This window comes from Bombus bifarius, unplaced genomic scaffold (genome assembly GCF_011952205.1).
Source record: "Bombus bifarius isolate JDL3187 unplaced genomic scaffold, Bbif_JDL3187 scf7180000008289, whole genome shotgun sequence".
Taxonomy (NCBI): domain Eukaryota; kingdom Metazoa; phylum Arthropoda; class Insecta; order Hymenoptera; family Apidae; genus Bombus; species Bombus bifarius.
The window spans coordinates 244,569-260,918 of NW_022884572.1; the positions used below are offsets into that span (position 1 = coordinate 244,569).

General features: G+C 32.3%; 3 protein-coding genes across 20 annotated transcripts in view; 2 read left to right on the forward strand and 1 right to left on the reverse strand.

Annotated features, from left to right (window-relative positions):
* The window catches only part of LOC117212384 (dual 3',5'-cyclic-AMP and -GMP phosphodiesterase 11-like), a 146,538-nt gene extending 141,243 nt beyond the window's left edge, over positions 1 to 5,295 (forward strand). For 12 of the 14 annotated variants that reach the window (XM_033457186.1, XM_033457191.1, XM_033457187.1 and 9 more), the window contains 2 exons: positions 352 to 435; positions 1,865 to 5,295. In XM_033457186.1, coding sequence (XP_033313077.1) covers positions 352 to 435; positions 1,865 to 2,038 — 258 coding nt within the window. In that variant the 3' untranslated portion in view covers positions 2,039 to 5,295. The remainder of the gene's footprint in view (positions 1 to 351; positions 436 to 1,864) is intronic. The other 2 variants (XR_004488448.1, XR_004488447.1) reach the window with 2 other exon arrangements.
* A 927-nt stretch (positions 5,296 to 6,222) lies between these two features.
* Positions 6,223 to 8,822, reverse strand: LOC117212389 (PDZ and LIM domain protein 4-like). Its single transcript, XM_033457198.1, has 3 exons — positions 8,696 to 8,822; positions 7,271 to 7,389; positions 6,223 to 6,619 (listed from the first exon to the last, which is right to left on the reverse strand). Exons 2-3 carry the CDS (start codon positions 7,367 to 7,369, stop codon positions 6,440 to 6,442), a joined length of 279 nt encoding a protein of 92 aa, XP_033313089.1. The 5' UTR covers positions 7,370 to 7,389; positions 8,696 to 8,822; the 3' UTR covers positions 6,223 to 6,439.
* Positions 8,823 to 11,947: 3,125 nt separating this feature from the next.
* Positions 11,948 to 16,350, forward strand: part of LOC117212379 (probable G-protein coupled receptor CG31760) — a 70,543-nt gene continuing 66,140 nt past the window's right edge. For 3 of the 5 annotated variants that reach the window (XM_033457175.1, XM_033457173.1, XM_033457178.1), the window contains exon 1: positions 11,949 to 12,222. The gene's annotated coding sequence lies outside the window, so the exon portion shown is untranslated. Of the gene's footprint in view, positions 12,223 to 16,350 lie in introns of all 5 variants that reach the window. The other 2 variants (XM_033457174.1, XM_033457177.1) reach the window with 1 other exon arrangement.

The following is a 16,350-nucleotide window of genomic DNA, read 5'->3' on the forward strand; positions in this document are numbered from 1 at the left end:
TGAGACGATTAATTCTTTGATTTTTGAGTAATTGTATACAAAACAGTAAGAATAACATGTTATGGTAAACCAATAATTCTTGTTCTTACTAATAAAAATCTGTGGTATCAACTAAAGGTATATTTGATAGAAGTCATTATTAAATTTTTATAGATAAACCATTTGCTACTTAATATATTTTGTTTTATTTTAATCCAGCATGATATAATACATTATTTTATAACTAATGATTTTCTAATTATTACTACTACTAACAGTTATAAGTTATTTCTGCTTACAATATTGTACATATTACAATTAGTTAATTATTCATGATTCAAAAATAGCACCGTTACTCATATGATATTGCAGGACATTATGAACCGGGAAAAGGAGGACCAACTGCCAATGATGCAAGTTGGCTTCATCGATTCGATATGCCTCCCTATTTACGAGGTAACTAGCTTTCTACGCTATCGACAATAGCAAAATACCATCTAAAAAGCAATCATATTTGTTACAATTTTTAACTTATCGTTAAATCATATTATCGATCATTTAAGTTAATACACCAGTAAAAGAAATATAATAATAGGGTAATTCAGACAATTGCTTCAAATTATAACTCCGTTACCGGTGCAGTTGCAGAAATATATTAAAAGAAAAAGATCATGTTCTTTTTAGAACTTAAATGGTACATGTGCAATCAACAATTACGTTATTTTTTTTTAATGGAAACGTATACATTTTTTCACGTAGATACATTCCTCTTGTCATTCTACGTAAAAAAGTCAATACTTCAATAAGTACAGTTTTAAAGAAACTATTAATAATCGTGATATTTAAAAAAAAATATCTTTATCGAAGGAGATTCTCGAACGCTTCATGGTGATTCATCGCTTCAAATGCCATAAATTCTGCAGCGGATGCAACGCAACGGATAATATTGCAGTGTGTAGCAATAACCGGAGATCACCTTAACTCAGTTATAGAAACAATTGGAAAGTATTGTCTGAAATGTTTACAGTGCAATGGAGAAGCATTTGAGCATCTTCTTCGATAAAGACATTTTTTAAAAATATCTCAGTAACTAATTTTTTCACCATTGTATGCCAGTAGCTTTCTACGTAGAACAAATAAGAGGACTCTGTCTATGTAAAAGGATATAAATTTCCATTTAGAAAAAGAATACAGTTGTTGATTGCGCATTCACCATTGCAGTTCTAAATGAAAAAACAAACATGGTCCCACGAATGTGTAGTACTCTTTTCATCTCTCCATTCGTCTCTCTCTTTTAACACTTTTCTGTAACTTCATTGGTAAGGAAGTTATAACTCGAATCAATCGCGTGGATCATCCTGTATATTAACATTAATGTAGCGTTCACAAAATCAGAAATGTTGTAAAAAATTATACTGTCTTTTTAAATCGTAAACTAATATGTTTTAGCATTATATCCATCTGCAATATTATATACAGTTTTGTTGCTTTCACGTTACGTTATTTCACTACATTAAATATGGGGGAGAAGGTTCACGAATTTAATATTTACCTACTATAGTAAATACAACGTTACTTGATAATGATTAATGATGACAAAATGATACAATAATTTCACTAGAATCGAAATTGACTTGCCACTTTTCTATGGTTTCTTTATTGTCTCGTTTCATTAATATACGATAGTCTTCTATTTATTTCCTTTATGTTAGTTTAGCGCAATGCTTTCTACTTTTCGTAATAATCTCATCTTGCCTGAATTAATTACACGCTGTTAGTTTCGATAAATTAGTATTTGGATTCTTGTTGTTTCAACACGTTACAAATATTTCCTGCTATTGTTAAACCGAACGTCCTTAAATATAAAGTGACTTTTTGTAAATAGGCATTCGCTTTATTATCGGATAAATTGGAACCACTGGTCGAAGGTGTTAGAAAGAATAAACAACATTGGCTCGAGATCGCGGAATCCAAATGTAAAACAGACAACTGCACGAATCACGATAGGACGCTGTCAGTGTCCGATACCGAAGAAACTAGGGAACAGGCGGACCAGTAGTCATTACTTCGATGGACGCGGAAACATGAAATGGAGACAAATGTACACGGATAGTTTCTACCTGTTTTTTTAGAACGAAGAATAAACAGAACACGATGTCAAAGGGAGCAGCAGATGATGATCACTGTCATACGTTTGAAGAGCTTCACACCTTCGTCTCGATACTAGGTATTACAAACATCGTGAGTTAATTTATTCATTAATATTGATCATCGCGGCACGTTCTTTGTATCGATGGTTCATAGTATTACAAATATAAAGAAAAAGTTCTTCAAAGCCATATGTAAAACTTCGTTTGTTTCGATGGATCGTTAATCGTATGTGTCAAATGTTTGCCAGTTTTATTTATTTGCATGTGATTCCAAGTCGAAATTTAATGCAAATAATTCGTCCTACGTTCGTTCGAGTATCTTAAAAGAATAAAAATTATTTCTAGCAAGATTATCGTGTACGCTTTATACGTTGGTCGATGAAATCAGAGAAATCAAGGAGGCTGAAGGTGATTAGTTTAAGACGATCAAGAAGCTTCGTCCTCTCTAAAAACAGATCAACCCCGAGATGCTACTCTTGTACCTGATCGTATTGTACGTATACTTACTATGGCAGATCTTTGATGTCCAGAGAGGACGAAGAAGAAGAACGATAGAATATGAGAAATCCAATAGGATCGTAGAAAGCTTCTTTTCTCTTCGTGTGCGAATTCTATTGCGAATTGAAGACCTGTGGCTTGTGACATATTTTATGCTTTTACGTATAAATATAATATCGACGATTAATTACGGCAATGTATTTTTCAGCGGAAATATATAAAATTGCGTAATCCACTAGAATTTCATGCGAAGGATGAAATGACGGTGCTATCGAAGTAGATAAAATAATACTGTTCGCTCATTAAACGCTTCTTTTCTTCCTTCTTTTTTCGTTCGTAGAACTCATAAAATGACAATGACATTGTTTTATTCAAAAATCTAAACAAAGCCTTTCGCGAAACGAGATGGAACAAGTAAAAACGCGAAATTGAATTTTGAATACGTATTGAAACTAAAATGCGTATTATCAAAGTATGTATTGCTTGATCAAAGAGTCGCTTGTCCAAAATTTACTTTCATTTTTCTCATTATACGTGTAATTATAATATGTTGTAGATATGTCCGTTTGCAGTATTTTAAGCGATAAGAAAACGACGTTATTTTTATTTTTGTTAACAGGGAACATTGATAGTTATACAAATTTTATACGAGTATGGCTTATTAAATTCTTAGTAAATAAGATATGAAACTGTAAATACATAAGTAACAAAGTGAGTAGAAAAATGCTTATAAGATGTTAAGGATGTGTGTATATGAATCTCGTTCTTTGACAAAATTACAGGTCTTCAATTATAGCGAGACAGATGATTCCACGATAATTACGTAAATGCGGATAAAGAATACACAGTTCTGTCTTGAGATCGCGTTTACAGGGAACTTGTCTCCGATTTATGGACTCGTCCGACCAAGATCGAGTCGTTCGTGTAATTATATAATGTATTCATAAACCAAAGTGTACGTTTATACATAAAGGCCAATCGTGATTTTTATTACTCGATACCGCAACGATTTCAAATGCTGTTGCGCGTGCTAATTATTACGATTAGTGATTAGATGTAACGGGAATTAATTTTCTCGTTGCTTATCTTGCTTATTTTGAATGTTTTGTAACATCGTTTAGATTCGAGTAATCGTTTTCCTCTTCGCGCAAAGCTATCGTTTCAGAGTATAACAATTAAGATTTAGGAAATATTTGTAAGAAACGCCACGTCTGTATAATATGTGTCTCTATAATTTCGGATAGACAAGTTCTTGTTATATCGTAAATGTATATTAACGATTATCATAAATTACGGATCAAAAGAATGAACATATCATTGCGATTTTATTAATGTTGTTAAAAATTCTGACTTGTGTGTTATATCAGTGATCTGTACACTGGCACACACACATTGATATATCGAGGCTTGGAACTAAATAAATGACGTTAAAAGGCGAAGTTTAAACACGTTTGGCTAGGCGGTGCGTCGCAAGCATGATATTTTAGTAAATTTTTTGTTTACTAAATATCCATTTGTATCATCGAAGGATACTCATTTTTTGGAAGGCCTCTGTCGATTTCGCAGTGTTGCATATTGTCAGAGTTACATATCCAACCTCAAGGTAGAAACGTAGCTTTGCGAAGACGAAAACACTTCAGGATTCGTTCGCGTGTGATCGTTACTTATATTGGTAGTCCGTATTTTATATATGTTCCTTTTATCGTTCGAATGTTCTTTTTTTTCTAATCATTAATGAATTGTCAATTTCAATGACTCTATAATTGGAGTAGGAATGTGTAAGAAGTGTGATAAAAATTATTCCGTGTGTCTGTTACAGTGCGAGTGAATGTTATGCCTACAGAAGCGATATAATGTACAGTTTTCGTGTAAATTATTGATACGTCAAAATGGAGTTGTTTAGCGTGTATGTTGTTTACGTTATGATTTAACATATAGTATGAGAGTCATATATTATACCGAACATTTAATATATTAAAACAAGACTAAATTATGTGATATATCTATAACTTATCTTTAGTCATTTTATTTTCCCGTTTTTCAAATCATATCCTATAGATTGAATGCACTGTAACACCAGTAAATATCACTATTAATACATACATACATACATATATGTATATGTACGTTTAAACCTAGTCTTATAAAAGATTATTTTCGAAAATTTACCTCTGCAATATCGATACGATATTTTCACACTTAAAATTTATGTCGATTCTTCAATTAATATTTACTTTATTCTATCACGTGTTTCTATTATTAAAAAATCACTGATACATTTACTTCTGAGTTTGTTCATTAACACGTGAATTTTAATACGTGACAATAATTTACACGCTTGCGTTTCTTTCTTTTTTTTTCTTTTCGTTATTTTGATAATCGGAAAACGTTCTTTCCCCGTTATTTCTTCTAAACTTTCGAAGGAAATATTCGTATTGCATGGAATTACAGTATTCTTAATATGTTAATGTATCATTGAGTTTCGCGAAGGTGCCTATGTTAAATAAAGAAACCATATGAATATTTTATTCAACTTGATACACGAATTCATTCAGTTCATTCGTACGGTTTACCGTATCTAATACTCTAGATAATCTAGACAGTATACTGTCGAAAAAATGTTTGTTACCATATTCTGTCTGCAACTAACTTGTTACATTAAAAAAAAGAAAAGAATTATCTAGATAGTAATATAAAAAATTTTCGAACTACAAGTTCACCACAAAGTTCATTGCCCCGATTTACGTATATCCCACTCCAACTAAAAATACGAAATCCATCACCTGTTGCCTTTCTCTTGACAAAAGGAAGATATATGTATGTATATACGATTTTACTAAATTATGACGATCTAATTATACAATAAAGATAAAAAGTAAAATGAAAGCTACAGTTGTGCTAGATGTAAATATTAAAATTTATACGTATATGTATACTCATCAGTTTTCAATCTCTACATTTTAATCTTTTCAATCTGCAATATTCCGCTTGTTCTACATATTTCAACTGTCAGAAGCATTCTCGATGTCATGTAACTAGATAATATACGGCGTATATGGATTATCAATTATAAATTTGATGTTAAATAGTAAAGATATAAAAATAAAATATGCAATTGGGACCTTTTGGTATTAATTCTTCTTAAGCGCAATACAATACAAAGTCTTGATCCGTCATTTGAATAGAACGATTAATTGTACTTTAAAACGTCACCTTAACGGACTGATGACTCATAGTCAGAGAAGGTATGTACGATCATAGAGGAGGCCGGATCAATAGTTGACAAATTGTATTTTGCAATGTGGGTCAATCGCTGACACGTAACGACAACATGATGTTGCAAGCTTGTCTCGATGGACCTTGATTACCGATGCCAGAACCATCATGAAAAATAGCCAACAAATAATATTTTTATTACAGTTTCAAATTAAAGGTAACATCGATTAATACAATCGAAAATAAAACATTCGGTTACTCTTGAGTAGGTTGACGATTTATTTCTTCTTCGAAATTCTTTTGCAATTACCAGTCAACACCGTGGTATGGTAAAATGTTGATACAAGGTATGTACAATGATACGGATTTATCGAGCATGATTACCAATATACTTTAATAATAACAAAACTTTGTAGATCGTAAAAATTGGAGTTTAATATTGATCAAGGAATATTGATACGATTGTATCCTGTAGCTAATTAATATTGTGTACAATTGACTGTCAATAATAAAACGTTTATCCTCATCGTATTGTTTACAAAAATAGAATGATTATCGGTATCGCGCAGCGAGATGCGTGTTGATGAATATTTTCGTTAAACGGCTCGTTTAAATTTCAGATTTCGCACGACCGACAACATGATTTCATTTCCGGAATTGACAAGGCGTTCACGAACTTCGCAGTGCCTCAAATGCTGTATAGCTTCGCCATTCACTTTAGTCACTATGTCGCCAGCTTTTAACCCAGCTTGATCGGCCAATCCCCCGAGAGATACCTTTTAATTAAAAGAAGACGTTTTATTTGATTAAATTTCAATGATTATTCGAACATTGCATACTTTCACTAAAACGTTACTACAGTCACATATTGTTACATGCGTTGTAGATACCATCATAGCAACTGCTACAACTTGCAAGATTTGCAATCGAATAAAAAAGCTTCAGAGAAAATGTGTTATCGAAGTGATTATAGCGAAGTCGAATTTTGCTATTAGAGATCTCGCCGTGGAAACTCGAGGTAACAGCGAAATGCAAGCCAAGGACGAAACTACCGCCGACGAAAATTTGTTGAGATTCACAAATATCCAGCAGTTTCTCATCTACGATTCGATTAATGATTTCCTCTTTTCTCAGAACGATGTTCCGCTGGGCCGGCCGTAGGATTCAGGCCGAAGGAAAACGAGGTCACGCGATCCGATACGAATGCAATGTCGATAAAAATCTCTAAAGCAGAAAACGTGAATATTTTCCGCGATAGTTTTTTCCAAATATACGATATTATCGAATTGTGGCGCGATCCACGCTTCTAATCGAAAAACACGATGTATTTAACACGTATGAGAATTATTAATCGACTTACTAGCGCGATTCTTGTACGATTGCAATGAATATTAGTAGATTAGAGTAAAGTACATGCTATATATTACTCTGACAACAGTCATCGGAAAACTAAAGTCAGCCCCTCCGGACAATCGAAAGCCCCAAGCTTGATTGCTGCTTCTAGAGAGTTTTATATCAACGTCCATAGTAATTGAAAGATGATCGCCTGTAACAAAGACACGAGATTTAATAATATAATTAAAAACAGTTGCAAATTAATGTACAGTGATAGAAATCGTTAAAGTACAGTAACCTTTCTTCTTTGAAACTGTTGTAAAAAATAAATTACGTAAAAAGAATTTTGAAAATTTACCGTAAAGTGAAATTACGATGCATTGTAACTAACGAAATTAGCATAAAGGTAAACTGTATATTGAGGAAATTTTTTTATCACTGATAGATAATTAATTCGTTTTAGTTTTTTTTATTCTTCTATTTTAATATCGATCGTTTGGATATTATGTATCGATCTTTTTTTCACTGTGAGTATCTTAGGTGTTAGAAATTTAAGCTGGAATATCTCCTTTGTGTATTTCCTCTCAGTAAAAGTAACTCCAAACGTTTAAATGTTATCAGAGAATGTTACTATACGCGTTATTGGAAAGTTTTCAAGGCACAAGGATGAAAAAGTTAACAAGAATCTTGCAATTAATCGGAAGTTACCTACCGATCGTTTAACGATTTATCGGAAGTGGAGTTTGTAGGAAAGTTTCTTAGTCGATTTATGAGATACGATGTAGGAAGAAAGTCAGTCAAACATTTCCACAAATTGGACGATCGGGGCAGTACTTTTCAACGTTTTATGCAGCGTTGACGAAATTAAAAATAGAAATGTATATGTACTAACAGTTTCAATTTATAAAGAACATAAAATTGGTGACAGAGGTTCAACCCTTTAGCCTAATCGAATCCTCGTTTAATTAGAAATTTCCCTAATCACGAGAGTGAATGTTCACAAAGGCAACTCTATTTCAAATAGATCGATTTTAATTCTTCAAACCTTAATATCACGTAACTTATTTGCGGTATAAATAAAACTACACATAAAAAGATACGGGATTCTTAAATAAAGAAATTATTATATTTAAAAAACTAAGGATCCGAGTCATCAGTTAACTCGATTAACAGATAACAATAGATGATTATAAACAAAGCTGAACGCGATAATTTGATATACTTAAACCCGTGACTCGTTAAGTGTCTCTTGTGAGTGCAAAATTGTGTATAATTTTTTTTCGAAAATCCATGTCAAACACTTGTTCGATTCATCGATACTGAAAACCGATTATTAACACACCATGTCTCGTTGTTTATGATTTTTTAATCACGCGTAATCTTTACTCTATTTTGTTATCGCGCTTAACGAAGTCCGTTTATTTGAAAATCGACTTATTTGTACGCAAATGCTCGCAATTCAAGCGTTACACAGTGGTAGACAGATGGAAGAAAAGAAATCAATTTCTTTCACTCACCTCAAGTAATACGACAATACGAAAAATCCTTCGAATTTCGATAAAAGGATACGAACTCTGAAGAAGCTCGATCAAAGAGCGAAATGTCGCGGAGACAGATATCCGTCGATAGCATGTACGATGTGTCACGAGTATGCGCACATAAATAAACGATGGCCAATGCCCGAAAGCTGATCATGACTTAATTCGCTATATCACCATTTGCACTATTCTAGAGCAAGTGCAGCGAATACAATGCCGTGGCCAGCTTCGAATTTCGTACTATAGACACATTATACCCTACATACTATTTCAGATGCAACAAGCGTTGCGAGACCGTGCTAGACATGCGGCTGAAACCAAACACACTCCACCCCTTTCTAATTGCATTTATCGGTTCTATCTATACGGGTTGTAATTCATCGTTTAATAAATTGAATTTTTAGATGTATCGAATATTGTCAATTTAACGTAATAGAACGGTTTCGTGGTTTTAATTAATAAACTTATAATGTCTACGCGTTTGTTGGAAAAGCCGCGAAAATCGATACAACACGTTAAACACGCAGAGACATGAAATGAATCTCAAGTATGGCACTGGTCATAAAACTGAACAACTAAAAGAGTTCTATTTCATTCGTCAAACGCCGTGAACACATAAAGTAAACATGTCTGTTTTATCATCAAAATCGATTACACAATGTTAATTTCATGACATTAATTGGATGAATATCTTGTGATGTTAACCCGGTCGATTCATAATTATCTCGGCATAAGTGTGCAATGTTTCGAACAAAAATTAATTGCGTTTCATTAGTTTAATGTACCGTGTATGAAAGAATCGCCGCGGTGTACGGTTATCTATTTTAGGAAAGCGATGAAAGATATTATTTTTATGTATATAATGTATTTATATTAGTATATTTTGTAAAGCTTGCTTCACACGTAAGATCGGTAAAAAGGTACTGTATTACCATAATTACTAGGCCCTTATATTTCTCCGAGATAACGAAAAGCATCATTAAGTATTTCCTTCACTTCTTAAGAACAGCTTCTCATTGAAATGCTGAAGTACCGCTACGAGTACTGGGTACTTGTTTCTAAGAACGAGTCACACAGTGCAATATTGGCCGTTTCAACGGTCTAGTCGATTCAAAGGCGCACCTATTTTAAGGTTTAATTGGCCGAAATAAAATTGTTTGGTACAATAAATTTACTGCCGATTTACGCTCAACTTCGGCTTTGCTATACTATTGTATGTTTCAGAAAATGGCATTCGTTTTAGAGCGAACGAAGCGTGATAATTCTATTCTCATGTAGACTGAAAAATAGGCCTTTTTAGAAAGAAATTAAAATATTTTGAGATAGTGCAGAAATAGAACTGTATAAATTTTATACACAGGTCTATTTATTATTCGCATAAATTCTAGGTATCTTGGAACTTTCTACTGTACTTTTAACAAAGACGGAGCCAATATAGATATAAATATTGATGGATCAGTAGAAACCAATTGTAGAATTTCATTTTCTACCAAGTCATTTATAGAGGCACCTAATTCCATTCGTTAAATAACTAATTTTTCGATACAACGGACTACTGACGTACTTTGGTAGAGAAATGTCAATAATTCTTTGAACCATGAGTATTTATTTATATATATATTTATATAAAGTTTTCATATATCTTGCAAATTAATCAATTTATTGCGCAACTAACTATGCAATTAGAATTTTATAAATTCTACAAGAATTCTCTGACTGCCAAGGACCTATCCAGACATAGTTAAACATTAAATTAGTGTTCAATCTGCAAGGATATCATGAAGTTATTATGTATTTTATAAAATACATATGTATATATATATATATCATAGTTTGTAGTATAAATATACAGTTACGAATAAATTACTTTCATTATGGTAACTTATTTTATCATTCATGGTTATCAGATGCTACACCTATTAATTTCTTATTTATCAGATCGCACCGAAGAGGAAGTTTAAAGAGAAGACAAAAGATTTCTTATATAATTAGAATAAAAAATTATGCACGATATGAGAAATAAGAGGAAAATAATAATCGTCATCATCATACGTACCAACTTTATAGTTCCACAAAGGGATTAGTACCTGTTTAACTTGCATCCTACTGTAAATTTCTTTATCAACTTGAAATAGTTATAAGTAGTATTTAATATTAAAAGAAGAAAAAGAAAGGAGAATGAAACTATGAATGTTAAAAAAAGAAGAAGAAAGAAGAATGAAACTATGAAGCAAGATTAAAACATTGGATTAAAGATAAGGTTCAAAATATCAGTTATTGGTTAAAAAATGAACTTATCAAAGTTTGAACGTGCTTTGTATAAAATCATAATCCATTTCCGAATATTGTCCTTTATTCGGTGATTAAATTTTATCAGCAGTGCTGGTTATATAATGCGATTTTCGTTATTTCTAATTAGTTTTCATATATCTTGCAAACTATTTAATTTACTGCGCAATTAACTGTGCAATTAGAATTCTATAAATCCTATAAGAATCTTCCGATTGTCAAGGACCAATCCAGACATAGTTAAACATTAAATTAGAGTTCAATTTGCAAGGATATCATGCGTTTATAAAATTAGGAGTGGACTAATTAATGATACTATACTAGTGTAAGATAAACTTATAACTTAAGATACACCAATTAGTGGATAAGCCGTACTAGTTTGCATAAAATGGAATGTAAATATTTCAGCGTGAGAAATATCGAGAAATTGCAAAATAATTATCAGTTCTGTTGTATATAAACGAATTTTAATTCATACCATATATATATACTCAACTGAATTAGAATAGATTAGAACGCAACTGAAAGCTGTTCTTTTAATTCAAGCGTAAAACCATTAACGAATGGTTTTTCGAAATGACTATCTATAAACAACGACTTTTATTTCGAATAATAAAAACGAACACAAAATCGATCTCCATATAGAAGAAACGAAAAAATTCTGCAATTCACCGTCGTATTGAGGGGCAACGTTTTATCATAGAACGATAGAGCTTTTCAAATCGTTTCAACGTTTTCATCTAATTGCAATCAAACAAGAAATGTGCTAGTTGCTCCAAACCACCCTATAGAGAGGCGATGGGCCACGTAGCTAGGAGATCCGTGGTTATGGGCGGCGTGGCGAGGCGAAGAGAAGCGACGCAGCCCGTACCCGTGGTGAATTTCCTCGAGTGGAGGCAAAGTTTGATTTTGCGGAGGGCGCACGCCCCGCTTCCAGCTGCACAACCGACTGGCCTTTAAGCAGTCACGAACGAACCCTCGTTCGTTGCAGCCGTAGAAAACCTCTTCGTTTCTGCGCGACTTCCTCCTTTTTCTTCACTCTCGTCAGTGAAAACGAATCGCCTCGAATCTCGAGATCGCTATCCATAAATATCAGTTACGTGTGTGATATTCTCGATATTAACAGTGTGACTGTGATCCATTTTCTGTTTGGGTTTCTCTAACGTTCTATCGCTGCAAGAGATGCTGCTGGAAATAGAGGGCAAGGGCTACTTCTCGTAAGTATATTCCTATGTTACGACGCTCGTCGAAAGATGATAAGCTTAGCCAGTTTAGACGGATCTTGCTTCGATTCGATCCTCGCCGCGATTAATCCATTAAGAATTTCGTTAGTAGCGAAATTGTCGTCGCTGGATGCAGGCGAGCTTATTGAATTAGCTCGGCAGGACGGAGATTGGGATACCAGGATCGTGAATTAGGATGCGAATACACGGAATACCCTGACAGATAGACGCTGTAAATTAGTGTTTGAGAAATCCTCGCTAATTCGGACCGTTTGCTCGAACGATATTTACCCACTCGCTCCTTTTCTTCTTCTTCTTTCTTTTTTTTTTTTTTTTTTAAGACCACGGATTTCTACCTTTCAATATTCGCGCGAGGGGAATAACTTTAGATCTAGTGATACGTACATTTATCGTGCATGTATATTTGTAATTTTGATGTACTTGTAATTGCTAGAAATTTGTATTTGCGTAGAACATTCTACTTGTACGTCCTTCCGTACGACACTCGAGATTTTGTCAAGATCAAAATATATTCTTCGCGTTGAAAGGAACAAGAGGCTTTTATGTGGTTGAATGGACGAACATATTTCGTAAGCGAGAGGCAACATTTATCGACATTTAACGATAAACGACCGATTGTGTCAGCTATTAATCGTGTTGCTAAGCGCGTATCTTATTGTCGATGCAACATGTTTTCTGCTTTAAATTGTATATTGATCATTATAAAATATCCGCGTACACGCGTCGTACAAGATCATTACTTTCTGATTCTGCGTGATGTGATTGAATACCAAAAATAGGTGAATACATATTTTCTAATTATAGCGATAATTAAGAAAACCTCAACGACAAGGCCTAAAATATGAAATGATATTATTACAGATCATGCTAAATGAAACGTTTGTCTCTGGCTGTGTATCGTCTTTATGTATATAGAATAATATTACATCTGAAAAATCCTCAAACCATAACAATTTTATGTATTTTAGGGTGAAACGGAGAAATTCTGTTAATTCCAGTAATTAAAATTGAATATGTTCATTCTTATTCATTGAACGCATTATTATTTCAATGCTTAATTTTAATATTTAAATAACATTTATACACCGAGAAACCATGTTACACAGAGAAAGCTGTATTATAGAAATTTACTATATTTCCAGCAATACAAACAAATAATTTCTAAGCTTAGAAATAAACATACTTAATAACTTTGTTGAATAATATTTTATGGTTTTATAAAATATTAAATATAGTTTTTTAACATTCAATTTGCTGTTATTTACTTGAAGATAGATTTTATCTGATCGAACATTGGCTTGATTTTAATTGGCTTGAAATCGTTTGTGTTATATTATTATAAGGTCATGGCTATTGTCATTATATAAATAAACATGATACCTACAACCCTTAGATACAATGATACGCAAACGATACATTATAGTCTTAATAAGTTTCAACGTTAGTATGCAAACAAGAACACAGGCTGTCTAAATAAAAACATTCACAGTGATTAGACTCCTTTGTTTTTATACGAATTGAATTAATTCTTCATAAAAATTTATGCAAATAAAATTTTCATCCCGTCTGTTGGAAATCTCAGCCTCGAACGTGAATTATAAACAATTTTTTCATAAGAAATATATGAAGATATTATACTGAAAAGACATCTGACAAAATAGATTTTCAAATGCATTGTATATAAAATACATAGAGTGAAAATTTAATAAGGATCTTATGAATTTGCGTTGAATGTGTATATGTTTGATGTTTAAATAACATATGACACAAATATGTTCTCAAACCAGAGTTTTATTAAGAAGATATAATATCGTTTACACAGTTCAGTAAATATGTTAAAATTTTGCGTTAATTAACATATGTAAAACCAAACTATTGGTCATTTACCTTCAAACGTTAATTTGTTTCTTTTCTCATGGATTTCTAATTCGCAAAAATTATCGCATATACTCAGTGGTTTATACAAATTATTTCGTACATGAAAATATGTACTGTTGGATATTGTCAAAATCTTCTAACTGAAACAAAAAGATCAAAATCTCTAAACTAGAAATTTGAAAGTAAATAAAATATTTTAAATTAGTTACTCGGCGTTTAAGCTTAGATTCTTATAAAAACGATCACTGGTAACAGTAACTTGCATTATCAAAGATCTATTAATCACAATTAAAATACGTCCAATGAAATAAATGCTTTTTGGACAAAAATACTAGTAGCTTTTCGTCAGGCGCTCTGCTTGATTGATCTACTATGATTTTCAAATATTCGAGCTAATTGGTGGTTTGTTGACAAGTGGTAATTTTTTCTATTTTTTCCTGTTATACGTATACTTCTCATTAATAATATTTAAAATAGTTATATATTTCAAATGAAGATATTAGTCATCCATATTTATGTGACATTCGTAAACCGTAACTACCTTTAGATGTAAATATAATATTTATAATTTATAACGTGCTGTCACACGTGCAACAATTAACCATAATAGGTTACTGTTTAATATAAAATGACATCATCCGAAGGCTTGCAAGTTTTCTGCAAATTTGTGAATTCCATATATTTCAAATAAACCATTTGAATAATCCATTAAATTAAAATTATTCTGTATAATTTCGTAAACGAAGGTAAACTAGATTTTGCATAATTCGACGTTCAGTTGATGTTGCGAAACGTAATTAAACAAATACGTGTAAAATGTAAAAAATTTGGACAAATGAAAGTAGATATTCCACAGTTTACTGTTATTATTATGAACGTTCACGTTCTCGAAAAATGTGGCAGCTTTAAATACGAAGTGTATACCTACGTACGTATGTGCAATTATTAACATGAAGATGAATATACAATTATTATAAATAAGATATACCTGTATGTCTTATTTTTCGCGTGTTACATAAAAAAATAATATCACCAATTAGAAACAAATTTTATTAACGATTGTTTCAATGACATTGATATTGTTTATCTCAAAATTATGGTACCTGTATTTTTTAAAAACCCTACCGTAACATTGTGATAACGCATTATAATAATGCGATGAATACGTTACACAGAAACTAACTAAGCGTAGATAGTGTAGCTAGTGGAAACTATCTACGTGTCAAGTCTAAGAATCATTATTAATAAATTATCATTAGATCTGCTAAAACAGTAGCGAACAGCTGCTATGGCAGTTGCGAGTTTTAAATGTCTGTTTGTATAAAAAGAAATTCGAAGTTTATTCAGAAGTTATTTAGAAGAGTGAGAAATTACCGTATAAGAAGTTTAAAAACCAACCAATTCCAACTGAACTTCATTTACCTAAGGATTAAGTTCGGCTTTAATGCAACAAAGAGACTAATCCGTGTAATTGTAGAACGACTAGACAACGGAAAAGCTCGATAAAATCCTGTTTAGTAGTTCAGTGCTTTTAAATATCATATATTTGCTCATCGCAGGTTCTACTTTTGACGTTGGCGATTCCTGAATTTCTGGTTCAATACAGCGTCTAAAATGTATGTTTCTTTGACGTAATAAATACATATAAAACGTTGTTGCAGTTACGTTATAAAAATTTCAATCATCAAACCAATGCAATAAACATTTTAATTAGAAACCTAAGCCAACGATATACATAAAAGGATCTTCATTTCCCTTAGCTTTGTAATTATTTAAAGTCTTGTGCAACGTTTATGTACGTGGAGGGGAAATGATAGTCTGAAAGTTAAATCTTTACTTTTAAATCTAAAAACAAATTAAAATATACTTTATCGATCGGAATTTAATTTCAAGGGAATATTTTGCCGAAAGGTAATTAAAGATTTTATTTTTTATTTCAATGATTTTAATCGCTTCGGTTACAATGTTTATTCATCTTTATCCGCCTACATTGTAAGATTTCGGTAACGCTGTTTAAGTAAAACGAGATTTTCATTGCATAATGCCTCAACTGCTTTATTGTTTTCTGGTAGCCGAGCTATTTCCAGCTTTCCCCCTTTTGTTGCTTTATTGGCTGCCAGCCACGAGCAGTTTTTGACACTTCACAGCAGGCTGATCTTGTCTGTTATACAAAAGGAATTTAAAGAAATTAGAATGAAACACCATAAAGATCAATCGTCTATG

Bases quoted from the DNA above. Each gene is read 5' to 3' on its own strand.
- LOC117212389 (XM_033457198.1), bottom strand. From the start codon at position 7,369: ATGGACGTTGATATAAAACTCTCTAGAAGCAGCAATCAAGCTTGGGGC. The intron at 6,620-7,270 runs GTAATATATAGC...TTTAATTAAAAG, and splicing joins TTCCGATGACTGTTGTCAGA to GTATCTCTCGGGGGATTGGC.